The 14,025-nt window shown below is 38.2% G+C and overlaps 1 protein-coding gene across 1 annotated transcript in view; it reads left to right on the top strand.

Annotated features, from left to right (window-relative positions):
- Nucleotides 1–14,025, top strand: part of CLEC12B (C-type lectin domain family 12 member B) — a 22,780-nt gene extending 8,755 nt beyond the window's left edge. The window contains 7 exon segments of the mRNA XM_036910158.2: nucleotides 515–554; nucleotides 557–607; nucleotides 3,043–3,261; nucleotides 3,770–3,924; nucleotides 4,127–4,242; nucleotides 13,738–13,782; nucleotides 13,784–14,025. Of these exon segments, the coding sequence (XP_036766053.2) occupies nucleotides 515–554; nucleotides 557–607; nucleotides 3,043–3,261; nucleotides 3,770–3,924; nucleotides 4,127–4,242; nucleotides 13,738–13,782; nucleotides 13,784–13,886 (729 nt within the window). The 3' untranslated portion in view covers nucleotides 13,887–14,025.

Raw genomic sequence — 14,025 nt, 5'->3', positions numbered from 1 at the left:
GTATATATGTATAAAGGTGGTATTTTGAAGGATTATCTATTGGCTTTCTGGTCTATTCTGTGGTTTGTAGGTTCAACGGCACATTCACACCTTTCATTCAGTATTCCTTCATTATTTACTAGGTGAGAAATGGAATGGATCATGGATAGAGGTAAAATTCACAGTAACACTTGTCTCGTGGAGGTTTGTAACCTCAAAAACTTGAGATCTCTCCGATTGTCAGGATCACCCACAGAATTAGTTTCTACAATTCCTTATTCATGAATTCAGTGACCGTGTAGAAGAAACGTGTGTGATGAGTAAAGCAATAACCTAAAAATTAAGAGGACATGGAGAAAAGGAAGGGGGGAGAGCCCAGGTTTGCAGGTGTTTTCTGGACGGGAGCATCGAAGAAGCAGGAGATCCTACAGAGCTGAGCAAGCTTCCTGAGGGAGAAATAAAGCCCCGTGCGCTCGGCCGCAGGGCCGCAGGGCCGGTCTGCCCCTCACTCCTCTGCTGCCTCTCCTCGGGGTCTCCGGCTCCATCCCCGAGGTGGCGGCAGGCGGCCCTGAGTCTGCGACTCTCTGTCTGCTGCTGCTGGTGGGACTGGTGACCTTGGGGATTCCGTGTAAGGGTATTTGCATCACATCCAAGAAAGGTGATTAAGAAACACATTTGGAGACTGTGTAAAGTTCAGCTTTGATTGTATGACAGGCACTATACCCTGAATGCTCTAGTACTTGCTGCCCCTCATCTCTCTCATTTTCCATGTCTCTAATAACTAGGCAGCCAGAGACATACTCTATTATTGTGAGGATTTTGCCCCAAGTCCAGTGCTTTATTTTGGAAAACTAGACTGGACTATGAGGACAATTTTTATTTTTCAAGCCGTTGGTTGAAACAAGGAGCTTCTTTTCTGTACTGACAACATGTCCACTTATTATGCCAATGGTAGAAAACAGGGAACCAAGGGAGGTGCGTTCAAGGTACCCGTGTCATTTCATTCACCGCTAGACTTAGTACAAGGCTGGTCTGATCTGCTCACCCAAGACCTTTGTAGTGCAGAAAACAACTTCTACACAGCAGTAACATCCTGGCTGCTATACATTTTAAAAAGACGCAGACACGGAGGAATTGCTGCCCGGTATTGAAAATGGAACCACAGATGCTCCACTTCCAAGCGCAATAGCCAAAAAGAAGTATTCCCTTAATTCTGACCCCTCATTGGGTAGTATAGGGAGTACCGGACTAACAATAAATGGAAAAACATCCTGAGAACACACACTTTGTAAGATGCTGTTAAGTATATGACGCATAGAGCAGGAGCTGGCACTGTGTTCACTTTCACGGGACTTGCAGTCAAAGAAGCTTATCTGCTGAGTCATCACCAACTGACTCCTCTGCTTTCACTTTTTTCGTGTAAGAGCTAATGAAAAATCAGGATTTAGATATACCTGTTTGGATGCATGAATATAGAGACTAATGATGTAGAGAATAGAGACTAATATCTTTTGTAAAGAAATATGATATCTTAGCAGCAGCAGAAAAAGATATTCAATAGCCAATACTATGAGAATTAGCAGTTGAACTTCTACAATGATGTATATTTTAAAAAAGAACATGCTATTGAGACAGAGACCATAGATGTAGTCAGAGTAGGGTGAGGGCCTCCGGAGGGGGCAAGGCGAGATATTTGCAGTCAGAGGAATGTAACTACATTCAAGGAAACCCCCCTGCTAAAACTCTACGTTAAACATTGAGCTCTAGAATCATTCTTCAGTGAAATCAGTTAATGTTCCCCAGATAAAGAAGAGTAGCACATGTTTTATTATGCTAACCATTTATAATCATGTGTAAGGTTCTCTTTAGCATACTAAAAGGCCCAGGCCTCTGTACTGTCTTTCCTCCTTCAGATCTGATGAAGTGATTTGGCAAACTGGGCCACTAATTTAGCAAGTAAGCCCAGGCATAAACAACACAGTAAAAGGCAGGAAGGATTCCACCTTAAAGATAAGATTGCATTTTAATACCCAAGAAGTTAAGACGTTAGAAATTCTTAACTTACTCTTTAGCAAACAATGCCTCAGCCCACCTTGGTGGGCTGAGCAAGTAGCCTTGTTTCCTATGCCCCCAGACCAAGATGCTAGTATCTCAGAGAGAAATCATCAGAAGAAGTTGCTTGTGTTAAGTTAATTCTAAATATTCAGAAACCACTTAACAAGTTCACACCCCAAAGTTTTTTCATGTTCTCGAAAAATCCTCAGCTGCCTGTAAAACCCCCTAGACAACGCTCCACTACAGGCTCTCTTGTCCCCTCCTGGCATGAGCTGGGAGCTCTGTCCCTTCACTTTATCTCTAAATAAAAGCCTGTACCTTGCTCTCCTACCTTGACTGTTTGTGAAGCTCATTCTTCAGCTCTGCAAACAAGAACCCCGGCATCACTATGATATATATTCATGGATTCACCATCATAGAAGAGTAAACATTTTTTCTTCCCTAAAATGCAGTACTTTTAGTGCAATAGTTGTTAAATTTATTGTGCTGATGAACCCCATAAAGTGCTTATTCAAAATGCAGATTGGGTGGATGAGGACCAGAAACAATCCAGTGTGGCATTAAAATCTGCTTTAAAAAAAAAATCCCAGTTGATTCTGATGCAAGTTGTCTGTAGATTATACTTCAAGATGACTGTTGCTCCAAAGGATTCTGTTCCTATTAAAACAATACTTACATGAACCAACTCCAAATCAAAAAAAATTCCACCAAATGAATGATACAAAGACTGGCACTGCCTTAGATGAAATGTCAAAGATATGTAATTATTAATTTATCATTTTAATTCAAGCACAATCATGATTACAATATGAAAAAAATTATAATGATGAGCTCTAAACACTTTGGAATAGAAAGACCTCTGGTGTGTTTCTTCCCTAATGACTCAATTAATAGGAGTTACTGATAAATATTAAACCATGTAAGAAATATGTCTGCATAAAGCGAATTATCAATGGCTATAATGAGAATGGAAGGATATATGAACTTCTCATCTGTTCTGTTTTGGAGTTCTACAGACATCGAATGGAATTAACTCAGATTCAAAGGAATTGAGTCAGTTTCAGGAAACCATCCACCACCAGCAAGATAACTTATCCCAGCAGCTGAGCAGCTACAGGAACTTCCCCACAGAGGAGGAATTTCTCAAATCACAGATCTCCAACCTACTGCAGAGGTAGGAACAAATTGCCACCAAACTCTGCTGAGAGCTCGTCATTCACACTTAAGGTAATCACGACCTGCTGACCAGTCAGCTCAGATCTGTTGTGCAGTGTAGGTTGACTATATGCACCACTTTGGCATATGAGATTTTGTTATCTAATGCCCCCTAATGATGTTGCACTAAATTTATGGAAGACAGGGAAAATACAAATCCATGTAATATTTTTTAAAACACAGAGGCAGATTTGGGAAGCATCTTAAAATGATACCAATCTGCATACTTCAGCTCCTCATTTTATGAACAATGTTTTAGGTGATCCTGTTGTTATAAGAAGTTAAAAGTGTAGCTGGTAGTTCTGAGGCCAGAAGACAGAGCCCTGAAAAGAATTTCAGTCACCATTCTCCCAACCCATAATTGAGAGGGACTTCATTTTCAAAGGCTCCTAGATCAGTATGCTTTCAGGGTGCTGGGTCTAAGACTCTATTGTCAAAATAAATGATTTCGTTTCCAAAACCATCCTCAGTCATTCCAGAGTTGTTTGGCTTGTACTATTGGGTGTCATTTCTTTTTCAGACCACAAATGTAATCCTTGTTCTCACATGTGGCAGTGGTACCAAAACAGCTGCTATTATTTTGCAACAAATGAGGAGAAAACCTGGACTAACAGTATGAAAAACTGCACAGAAAAGAACTCCACCTTGGTGAAGATAGATAGCTTGGAAGAAAAGGTTTGTTGAATCTCCTTCCCTGGTTATAGGAAATATTAATATAATGGAAAGTAAATAAATGAAGTTTCTGACTCACATTGTAGGAATTCAGTGCATTTTGAATGAGAATGAATAAATGTATTTAATGAATGTTCCCATCTATCTTACTTCTGCAAAATGAAATGTGGCCCTCACATGCCATTTTTCCTGTTTTCTCTCTGAGGATTTCCTGAAGTCATGGCCATTATCCGAGTCTTCTTTCTTCTGGTTGGGTTTGTCACGGGACCTGACTGGCAAAAGTTGGCTGTGGGATGATGGCTCTATCCTGTCTCCATCCTTGTAAGTCTCTAACTGGAAGGAAAAAACAAGCTAAGAATATGAATAAATGAAATCCTAAGAAAATAAATGTTAATTCTAAAATGATAAATCTAAATTAAAACAAGAGTACAACATACAAAGAAAAGAGAGGTTCTGTAACAAATATTGAAAGGAGGCATACTTAATTTCATGTGTGTAACAAATTCATAGCAACACACTGAAGTTCATCTATTAGTTTAAATTTATTTAACAAACACACTGTGCTCACTATGTTCATACTGCTTTATCCATATTAGCCCTGTGATAAAAGCACTGTCATAATCCCATTTTATAGATGAAAAATTTGTCACAGTGAGATTAAATAATCTGCCTGAGGTCACTTATCTCATAAGTGGCAAAATTAGGATTTATCGTGAGTTCAGCCCCTCGGCTCTCATGGCTCTCCAGCATTCACAGTCCAGAAGGATGGTGTCTATCCCAAGAACATATATTAACATGTTTACTTAAATAGAATAATTGTCAGCCATTTTCTAACAGAAAGAGAGTCTAAATTGGCTGACTGGTTTAATGATGGGTTTTTGTGGTGGGGAGTAGCCAATTAGATTATATATATGGCAAGTGTTTGGTATGAACTAAAATGAGCTAAATGTGCCACTTCAAATTTTGATGAAAATATTTAAAGTACATATGGAATATCTGATACTTTGAAAAATACATTTTTTGCAACTATTTCAATTGTGAGCAAATAGATGACAGCTTAAAAATAAGGAAAGGGGCACATAGTTTAGCAAAATTCTTTTGGCAACTATAAAACCAAATATTTGGAGGGACACTCCTCATCACAACTATTTTAAAATGATACAATTACATTCATATTTTTAATATAATATATGGTATTCGTATATTTTTTCATTAAGGTATAATTGATATATACTCTTATGAAGGTTTCACATGAAAAAATAATGTGGTTACTACATTTACCCATATTATCAAGTCCCCACACATACCCCATGCAATCACTGTCCATGAGTGTAGGAAGATGCCAGATTCACTGTTTGCCTTCTTTGTGCTACACTGCCTTCCCTGTGATCCCTCATACCATGTGTACTAAACATAATACCCCTTGATCCCCTTCTGCCTCCCTCCCCAACCACCCTCCCCACCTCTACTGTTTGGTAACCACTAGTCCCTTCTTGGAGTCTGTGAGTCTGCTGCTGTTTTGTTCCTTCAGTTTTGCTTCATTGTTATACTCCACAAATGAGGGAAATCATTTTGTACTTGTCTCTCTCCACCTGGCTTATTTCACTGAGCATAATATCCTCCAGCTCCACCCATGTTATTGCAAATGGTAGGATTTGTTTCTTTCTTATGGCTGAATAGTATTCCATTGTGTATATATACCACATCTTCTTTATCCATTTATCAATTGATGGACACTTAGGTTGCTTCCATATCTTGGCTATTGTAAATAGTGCTGCAATAAACATAGGGGTGCATATGTCTTTTTGAATTTGAGAACTTGTATTCTTTGGGTAAATTCCAAGGAGTGGGATTCTCAAGTCAAATGGTATTTCTATGTTTGAGGAACCTCCATATTGCTTTCCACAATGGTTGAACTAGCTTACATTCCCACCAGCAGTGTAGGAGGGTTCCCCTTTCTCTGCAACCTCACCAGCATTTGTTGTTCTTAGACTTTTCTATGTTGGCCATCCTAACTGGTGTGAGGTGATATCTCATTGTGGTTTTAATTTGCATTTCCCTGATGATTAGTGATGTGGAACATCTTTTCATGTGCCTGTTTGCCATCTGAATTTCTTCTTTGGAGACTTGTCTGTTCATATCCTCTGCCCATTTTTTAATCAGGTTATTTGCTTTTTGGGTGTTGAGGTATACAAGTTCTTTATATGTTTTGGATGTTAATCCCTTGTTGGATATGTCATTTACAAATATATTCTCCCATACTGTAGGATGTCTTTTTGTTCTGTTGATGGTGTCCTTTGCTGTACAGAAGCTTTTTAGATTGATGTAGTCCTATTTGTTCATTTTTCATTTCGTCCATTGCTTGAGGAGATGCATTCAGGAAGAAGTTGCTCATGTTTATATTCAGGAGGTTTTTGCCTATGTTGTCTTCCAAGAGTTTTATGGTTTCATGACTTACATTCAGGTCTTTGATCCATTTTGAGTTTACTTTTGTGTATGGGGTTAAACAATAATTCAGTTTCATTCTATTGTATGTAGCTGTCTAGTTTTGCCAACACCAGCTGTTGAAGAGGCTGTCATTTCCCCATTGCATGTCCATGACTACTTTATCATATATTAATTGACCATATAGAGTTGAGTTTATATATGGGCTCTCTAGTCTGTTCCATTCTTGTGCCAGTACCAAATTGTCTTGATTACTGTGGTGTTGTAGTAGAGTTTGAAGTTGGGGAACATAACCCTCCCAGCTTTACTCTTCCTTCTCAGGATTGCTTTAGCAATTCAGGGTCTTTTGTGGTTCTATATGAATTTTAGAATGATTTGCTCTATTTCATTGAAGAATGCTGTTGGAATTTTGATAGGAATTTCATTGAATCTGTAGCTTGCTCTAGGCACGACGGACATTTTAACAATATTAAGTCTTCCTATCCATGAGCACGGGATATGTTTCCATTTATTAGTATCTTGTTTAATTTCTCTCATGAGTGTCTTGTAGTTTTCAAAGTATAGGTCTTTCACTTCCTTGGTTAGGTTTATTCCTAGGTATTTTACTCTTTTTGATGCAATTGTGAATCGAATTATTTTTCTGATTTCTCTTTCTGCTAGTTCATCATTAGCATATAAGAATGCATCAGGTTTTTGTGTATTAATATTGTAAGTATTCTGCAACTTTGCTGAATTCAGATATTAGATCTAGCAGTTTTGGAGTGGATTGTTTAGGGTTTTTTATGTACAATATCATGTCATCTGCAAACAGTGACAGTTTAACTTATTCCTTACAAATCTGGATGCCCTTTATTTCTTTGTGTTATCTAATTGCTCTGGCGAGGATCTCGAGAACTATGTTGAATAAAAGTGAAGAGAGTGGGCATCCTTGTCTTCTTCCCAATCTTAAAGGAAAGGCTTTCAGCTTCTTGCTGTTAAGTATGTTGTTGGCTGAGGGTTTGTCATATATGGCCTTTATTATGTTGAGGTACTTGCCCTCTATACACATTTTCTTGAGAGTTTTTACCATGAATGGATGCCGAGTTTTGTCAAATGCTTTTTCAACATCTATGGAGATGATCATGTGGTTTTTGTCCTTCTTTTTGTTGATGTGGTGGATGATGTTGATGGATTTTCTAATACTGTACTATCCTTGCATCCCTGGAATAAATCCTATATGATCATGATGGATGACCTTTTGATATATTTTTGAATTCAGTTTGCTAATATTTTGTTGAGTATTTTTGCATCTATGTTCATCAGGGATATTGGTCTGTAATTTTCTTTTTTGTGGTGTCTTTGCCTGGTTTTGGTATTAGAGTGATGCTGGTCTCATAGAATGAGTTTGGAAGTATTCCCTCCTCTTCTACTTTTTTGAAAACTTTAAGGAAGATGGGTGTTAGGTCTTTACTAAATGTTTGATAAAATTCAGCGGTGAAGCCATCTGGTACAGGAGTTTTGCTCTTAGGTAGTTCTTTGATTACCAGTTCAATTTCGTTGCTGGTAGTTGGTCAGTTCAGATTTTCTGTTTCTTTCTGGGTCTGCCTTGGAAAGTTGTATTTTTCTAGAAAGTTGTCCATTTCTTCTGGGTTATCCAGTTTGTTAGCATATAGTTTTTCATAGTATTCTCTAATAATTCTTTGTATTTCTGTGGTGTTGGTAGTGATTTTTCCTTTCTCACTTCTGATTCTGTTTATGTGTGTAGACTCTTTTTTTCTTGATAAGTCTGGCTAGGGGTTTATCTATTTTGTTTATTTTCTTGAAGAACTAGCTCCTTCTTTCATTGATTTTTTTCTATTGTTTTATTCTTCTCGATTTTATTTATTTATGTTCTTATCTTTATTATGTCCCTCCTTCTACTGACTTTGGGCCTCATTTGTTCTTCTTTTTCTAGGTTCGTTAATTGTGAGTTTAGACTGTTCATATGGATTTTTCTTCTTTCCTGAGGTAGGCCTGTATTGTAATATACTTCAGTTTTAGCACAGCCTTTGCTGCATCCCACAGATTATGTGGTGTTGAATTATTGTTGTCATTTGTCACCATATAGTACTTGATCTCTGTTTTTATTTGGTCATTGATCCATTGGTTATTTAGGAGCATGTTGTGAAGCCTCCATGTGTTAGTGGGATTTTTCATTTTCTTTGCGTAATTTATTTCTAGTTTCATACCTTTGTGGTTTGAGAAATGGGTTGGTACAATTTCAATCTTTTTGAATTTACCGAGGCTCTTTTTGTGGCCAAGTATATGATCTATTCTTGAAAATGTTCCATGTGCACGTGAGAAGAGTGTGTATTCTGCTGCTTTTGGGTGTAGAGTTCTGTAGACATCTGTTAGGTCCATCTGTTCTAATGTGTTGTTCAGGGCCTATGTGTCCTTTCTTATTTTCAGTGTGGTTGTTCTGTCCTTTGGAGTGAGTGGAGCATTGAAGTCTCCTAGAATGAATGCATTGCATTCTATTTCCCCTTTTAATTCTGTTAATATTTGTTTCACATATCTAGGTGCTCTTGTGTTGGGAGCATAGATATTTATAATGGTTATATCTTCTTGTCAGATTGACCCCCTTATCATTATGTAATGTCCTTCTTTGTCTCTTATGACTTTCTTTGTTTTGGAGTCTTTTTTGTCTGATACAAGTACTGTAACTCCTGCTTTTTTCTCACTATTAGTTGCATGAAATATCTTTTTCCATCCCTTCACTTTTAGTCTGTGTATGTCTTTGGGTTTATAGTGAATCTCTTGTAGGCTGCATATAGATGGGTCTTGTCTTTTTATCCATTCAGTGGCTCTATGTCTTTTGATTGGTGCATTCAGACCATTTACATTAGGGTGATTATCAATAGGTATGTACTTATTGCCATTGCAGGCTTTAAATTCGTGGTTACCAAAGGTTCAAGGGTAACTTCCTTACTATCTAAGAGTCTAACTTAACTCACTTAATATGCTATTACAAGCACAATCTAAAAGTTCTTTTTATCTCCTCCTTTTTCTTCCTCCTCAATTATTTATATATTAGGTATCCTATTCTGTACTCTTTGTCTATCCCTTGACTGACTTTGGGGGTAGTTGATTTAAGTTTGCATTTGCTTAGTAATTAACTGTTCTACTTTCTTAACTATGGTTTTATTACCTCTGGTGACCACTATTAAACCTTAGAAACACTTCCATCAATAGCATTCACTCCAAAATACACTGTAGAGATGGTTTGTGGGAGGTAAATTCTCTCAGCTTTTTCTTATCTGGAAACTGTTTAATCCCTCCTTCAAATTTAAATGATAATCCCTCTGGATAAAGTATTCTTGGTTCAAGGCCCTTCTGCTTCATTGCATTAACTATATCATGCCACTCCCTTATGGCCTGTAAGGTTTCTGCTGAGAAGTCTGATGATAGCCTGAAGGGCTTTCCTTTGTATGTGATCTTATTTCTCTCTCCGGCTGCATTTAATAGTCTGTCCTTATCCTTGATCTTTGCCATTTTGATTATTATATGTCTTGGTATTGTCTTCCTTGGGTCCCTTGTGTTGGGAGATCTGTGCACTTCTGTGGCCTGAGAGACTATCTCCTTCCCCAGATTGGGGAAGTTTTCAGTAATTACCTCCTCAAAGACACTTTCTTTTTTTTTTGTAGATAATTCTTTTTTATTGAAGGGTAGTTGACACACAGTATTACATTAGTTTCAGGTGTACAAAACAGTGATTCAACATTTATATACATGATAATTCTACCTACCAGCTATCACCATACAAAGTTCTTACAATATTTTGACTATATTCCTTATGCTATACATTACATCCCGGTTACTTATTTATTTTACAATTGGAAGTGTGAACTTTTTTTTTTTGAGAGGGTATCTCTCATATTTATTGATCAAATGGTTGTTAACAACAATAAAATTCTGTATAGGGGAGTCAATGCTCAATGCACAATCATTAATCCACCCCAAGCCTAATTTTTGTCAGTCTCCAATCTTCTGAAGTGTAACGAACAAGTTCTTACATGGAGAACAAATTCTTACATAGTGAATAAGTTACATGGTGAACAGTACAAGGGCAGTCATCACAGAAACTTTCGGTTTTGCTCATGCATTATGAACTATAAACAGTCAGTTCAAATATGAATACTCATTTGATTTTTATACTTGATTTATATGTGGATACCACATTTCTCTCTTTATTATTATTATTTTTAATAAAATGTTTAAGTGGTAGGTAGATACAAGATAAAGGTAGAAAACATAGTTTAGTGTTGTAAGAGAGCAAATGTAGATGATCAGGTGTGTGCCTGTAGACTAAGTGTTAATCCAAGCTAGACAAGGGCAATAAAACATCCACGTATGCAGAAGATTTCTCTCAGAACAGGGGGGGTGAGGTTCTAAGCCTCACCTCTGTTGATCCCCAATTTCTCACCTGATGGCCCCCCTGCGACTGTGCCTGTCTTAGGTTGTTCCTCCCTTGAGGAATCTTACTCGTCTCTGGCTAACCAGTCATCTTCCAGGGCCATATAGGGAAATGTAAAGTTGGTAAGTGAGAGAGAAGCCTTATTGTTTGAAAAGGCTAGCTTTTTACTTCTTTACATATTTATGCCCTGTGGCTTCTATGACCAGCATTTGTCTTGAGGTATCTTTACCACTTGGAAGAATTATGATACTTGGTTAATTCAATATGAGGCACGAATTCTATTTAAGGGTTGTAATTAGGAAGGAAGAAGAAAAGCTATAGAAGTAGCAGGCAGAAAAAACATGGGAAGATTGATTATTCCTTTGACATATCTTCTTGTAGAGTTCAAAGACACTTTCTATCCCTTTTTTCTCTCTCTTTTTCTTCTGGTACCTTTATAATATGAATATTGTTCCATTTGGATTGGTCACACAGTTCTCTCAATATTCTTTCATTCTTAGAGATCTTTTTCTCCCTGTCCCTCAGCTTCTTTGTATTCCTCTTCTCTAATTTCTATTTCATTTATTGTCTCCTCCACCATATCTAATCTACTTTTAAAACCTTCCATTGTATGTTTCATTCCTGATACTGTGCTCCATAATGTTGGATCACTGACTGGAATTCATTCCTGAGTTCTTGAATATTTTTCTGTACCTCCATGAGCATATTTATGATTTTTATTTTGAAATCTCTTTCAGGAAGATTCATGAGATTGGTTTCATTTGACTCTTTTTCTGGTGTATGTAGGATTTTGCTTTGAACCAGGTTCCTTTGATGTTTCATATTTGTATGTGGCGCTCTCTGGTGCCCAGATGCTATACTCTCTGGAGCTGCTCAGTCCTTGGAGCAATGTTGGGAGTCTCAGGGGAGAGTATTGGTACCTGGGGTGAGGGAAAGAGCTGTTTCCTGCTTTTCAGCTGCTATGCCTGTCTCCACTTCCAGAACCAGTTGGCCAAGCACATAGGTATAAGCCTCTATGCTTTGCGTTTGTAGCTGCTGTAGGCAGGGTTTCCCTATGGCTGGCCTAATGCCAGTACAGGGTTTGCTGGTTTGCAAGCCAGGTGCAGGCTGGCCAACCAGAAGGCACAGAAGGCTGCATATCACAGAGGGGGGCCTTGGAGCTGTGTAGCCAGCCAGCGGGCTGCAGCCCCTGAAGTTCGTGAAAGTCCCCAACCTGCTGGGCTGAGTGCACCTGGACAATTTTGTCAACCTACCCTTTCTCCTGAGCAGTAAACTCAGGGCAATCCTTGCCCCTTTAGCAGCCCTCTTGCTGTTAGGAAGTCTCTCAGACTGCCCACCTTTCTGTTGTTCCAGAGAAGCTCCATATGGATCCCTGTTTTCCACAAGTGACTGGAATCTCAGTCTCTCCAGGTATTTTTCCTGTCTTAGCTTTTCAATCCCCCTAATCACCAGAGCACCATGCAATATAGGTTTGTGCTCCCAGAGCAGATATCCACGGCTAGGTGTTCAGCAGTCCCAGGCCTCCATTCCCTCCCCACTCCGTTTCTCTTCCTTCCAACGGTGAGCTTGAGTGGGGGAAGGGCTTGGGTCCCTTCACGTCATGTCTTTGGTACACATTACCCTGTTCCTTGAAGTCTATTCTTTTCTCCAGCTGTATACAGTCTGTCACAGCCTTCTTTCCAGTTGCTCTTTCAGGATTAGTGGTATTAATTATATTTTCATATTATGTGTGGTTTTAGGAGGAGGGCTCTGTACCACCTCTCACACCACCATCTTTAATCCTCTTTCTCCTGGTATTTGTATATTAGTGAAATTTGAGACCATTGGCATCTTTCTGGGTGTAATAGGTTTTTCTCTACCTCCGTATACCTGTCAAGTTATTAATCCAACCACCTCACTCCTGCTTTACTCTTTAATGCATGTTGTCAGTTTCCTTAAAATGAATTGTAATCTCTCATTTTACATAAAAGATACTGTGCTTCAGCTGTGACTCACACATAACTTGAAGAGTAAACAATGATATGTCTATACTTTCTCCCCAGGTACACTTTATCTTCATCCATTTCCAAAGTTTTGCCATGGCTGTTTCTACTCAAATCAACCCTCATCTCTAATCACTACAATTAGTCATAGTCAATTGACTAATCTGGTTTCACGAAAATAATATTAGCAAAAAACACATGCAAGGTAATAAACACAAAAATGACAGTAACTTCACTGTAAATGGAGCAATACTGGGCATGAAATGACTACACATTAATCTGAGCATTTACAGAGTAGGACTATGACACCTCGTAAGTGCAGTTGTTTCCATTTTGGAATCTAAGAAGATGATTCTCTTCTCCCAACAGAATTTTAATTATCCCTGGCTCTTCCATCCACTCTTAATTAAAGTATGGAAGAGGTAGCCCCGGCAACAAAGTTCAGAGCCTGGGGACTGATCCCCTTACTAGGGCTGTCACACGCAGGTTAATGAAATTGAGCTCCGCATCACAGCCACTTCCTGCAGTGTAAGGCTGCTCAGAGCAGGTACATATGCTGAGAATAAGATGGAGGAAGCCCAGCGCCAAAGCAAGAAAAGAGTATTTCAGTGTAATGCACATTATTTGGATAAAAATCAGTTTGGGGTACCAGGAGATTTAGACCTGATAAGCCTTATTTTCTAAAAAATTGTACCAATTCCTTAGCAGGGGTACTAGGGACTGATGGCACAACCATGTCCATGTAGTCATTCATTTTCTCTCTTAAGCTCTGTCTTTAACTTGTGATTAACTTGAAATAAACAACTCAGATATGCCAGCTTTTGAGGTTTTGATGTGTTGTGGAAACGAAGGTCTCTCAATGTTCAGATATATGTTATTTGATGACTGAGAACAAAGAACTATGATCAAATTTCAAATATGAAATTTATAATGAATTTTAAATGAATTTATTTTCAGATTTAGTGTTAAAGAATATGCCCAGATCAATGGATCCAAAAGATGCTTATCTTCAAAAAGGAAATATTTATATCTCCTGCTGCAGTTCTGAAATTTCTTGGATTTGTGAGAAGATAGCTGCATCAATAAAGACTGAAGATTTAGATTAATGTGCTTCCTCCAAATTCACCAAGAAGTAAGGGACTCATGGTTAAGCTCATGCAAGAAGAATGCTCCCCTGCTGGGCTAAAAACTTGAAAAAATGACTGTGTATTTAAACAATCAGACAAATAAATTTGTTTCACAGAA

The sequence above is a fragment of the Manis pentadactyla genome, chromosome 14 (assembly GCF_030020395.1).
Source record: "Manis pentadactyla isolate mManPen7 chromosome 14, mManPen7.hap1, whole genome shotgun sequence".
In the NCBI taxonomy this organism is placed as follows: Eukaryota; Metazoa; Chordata; class Mammalia; order Pholidota; family Manidae; genus Manis; species Manis pentadactyla.
This window is presented reverse-complemented; position numbering and strand designations above follow the sequence as displayed.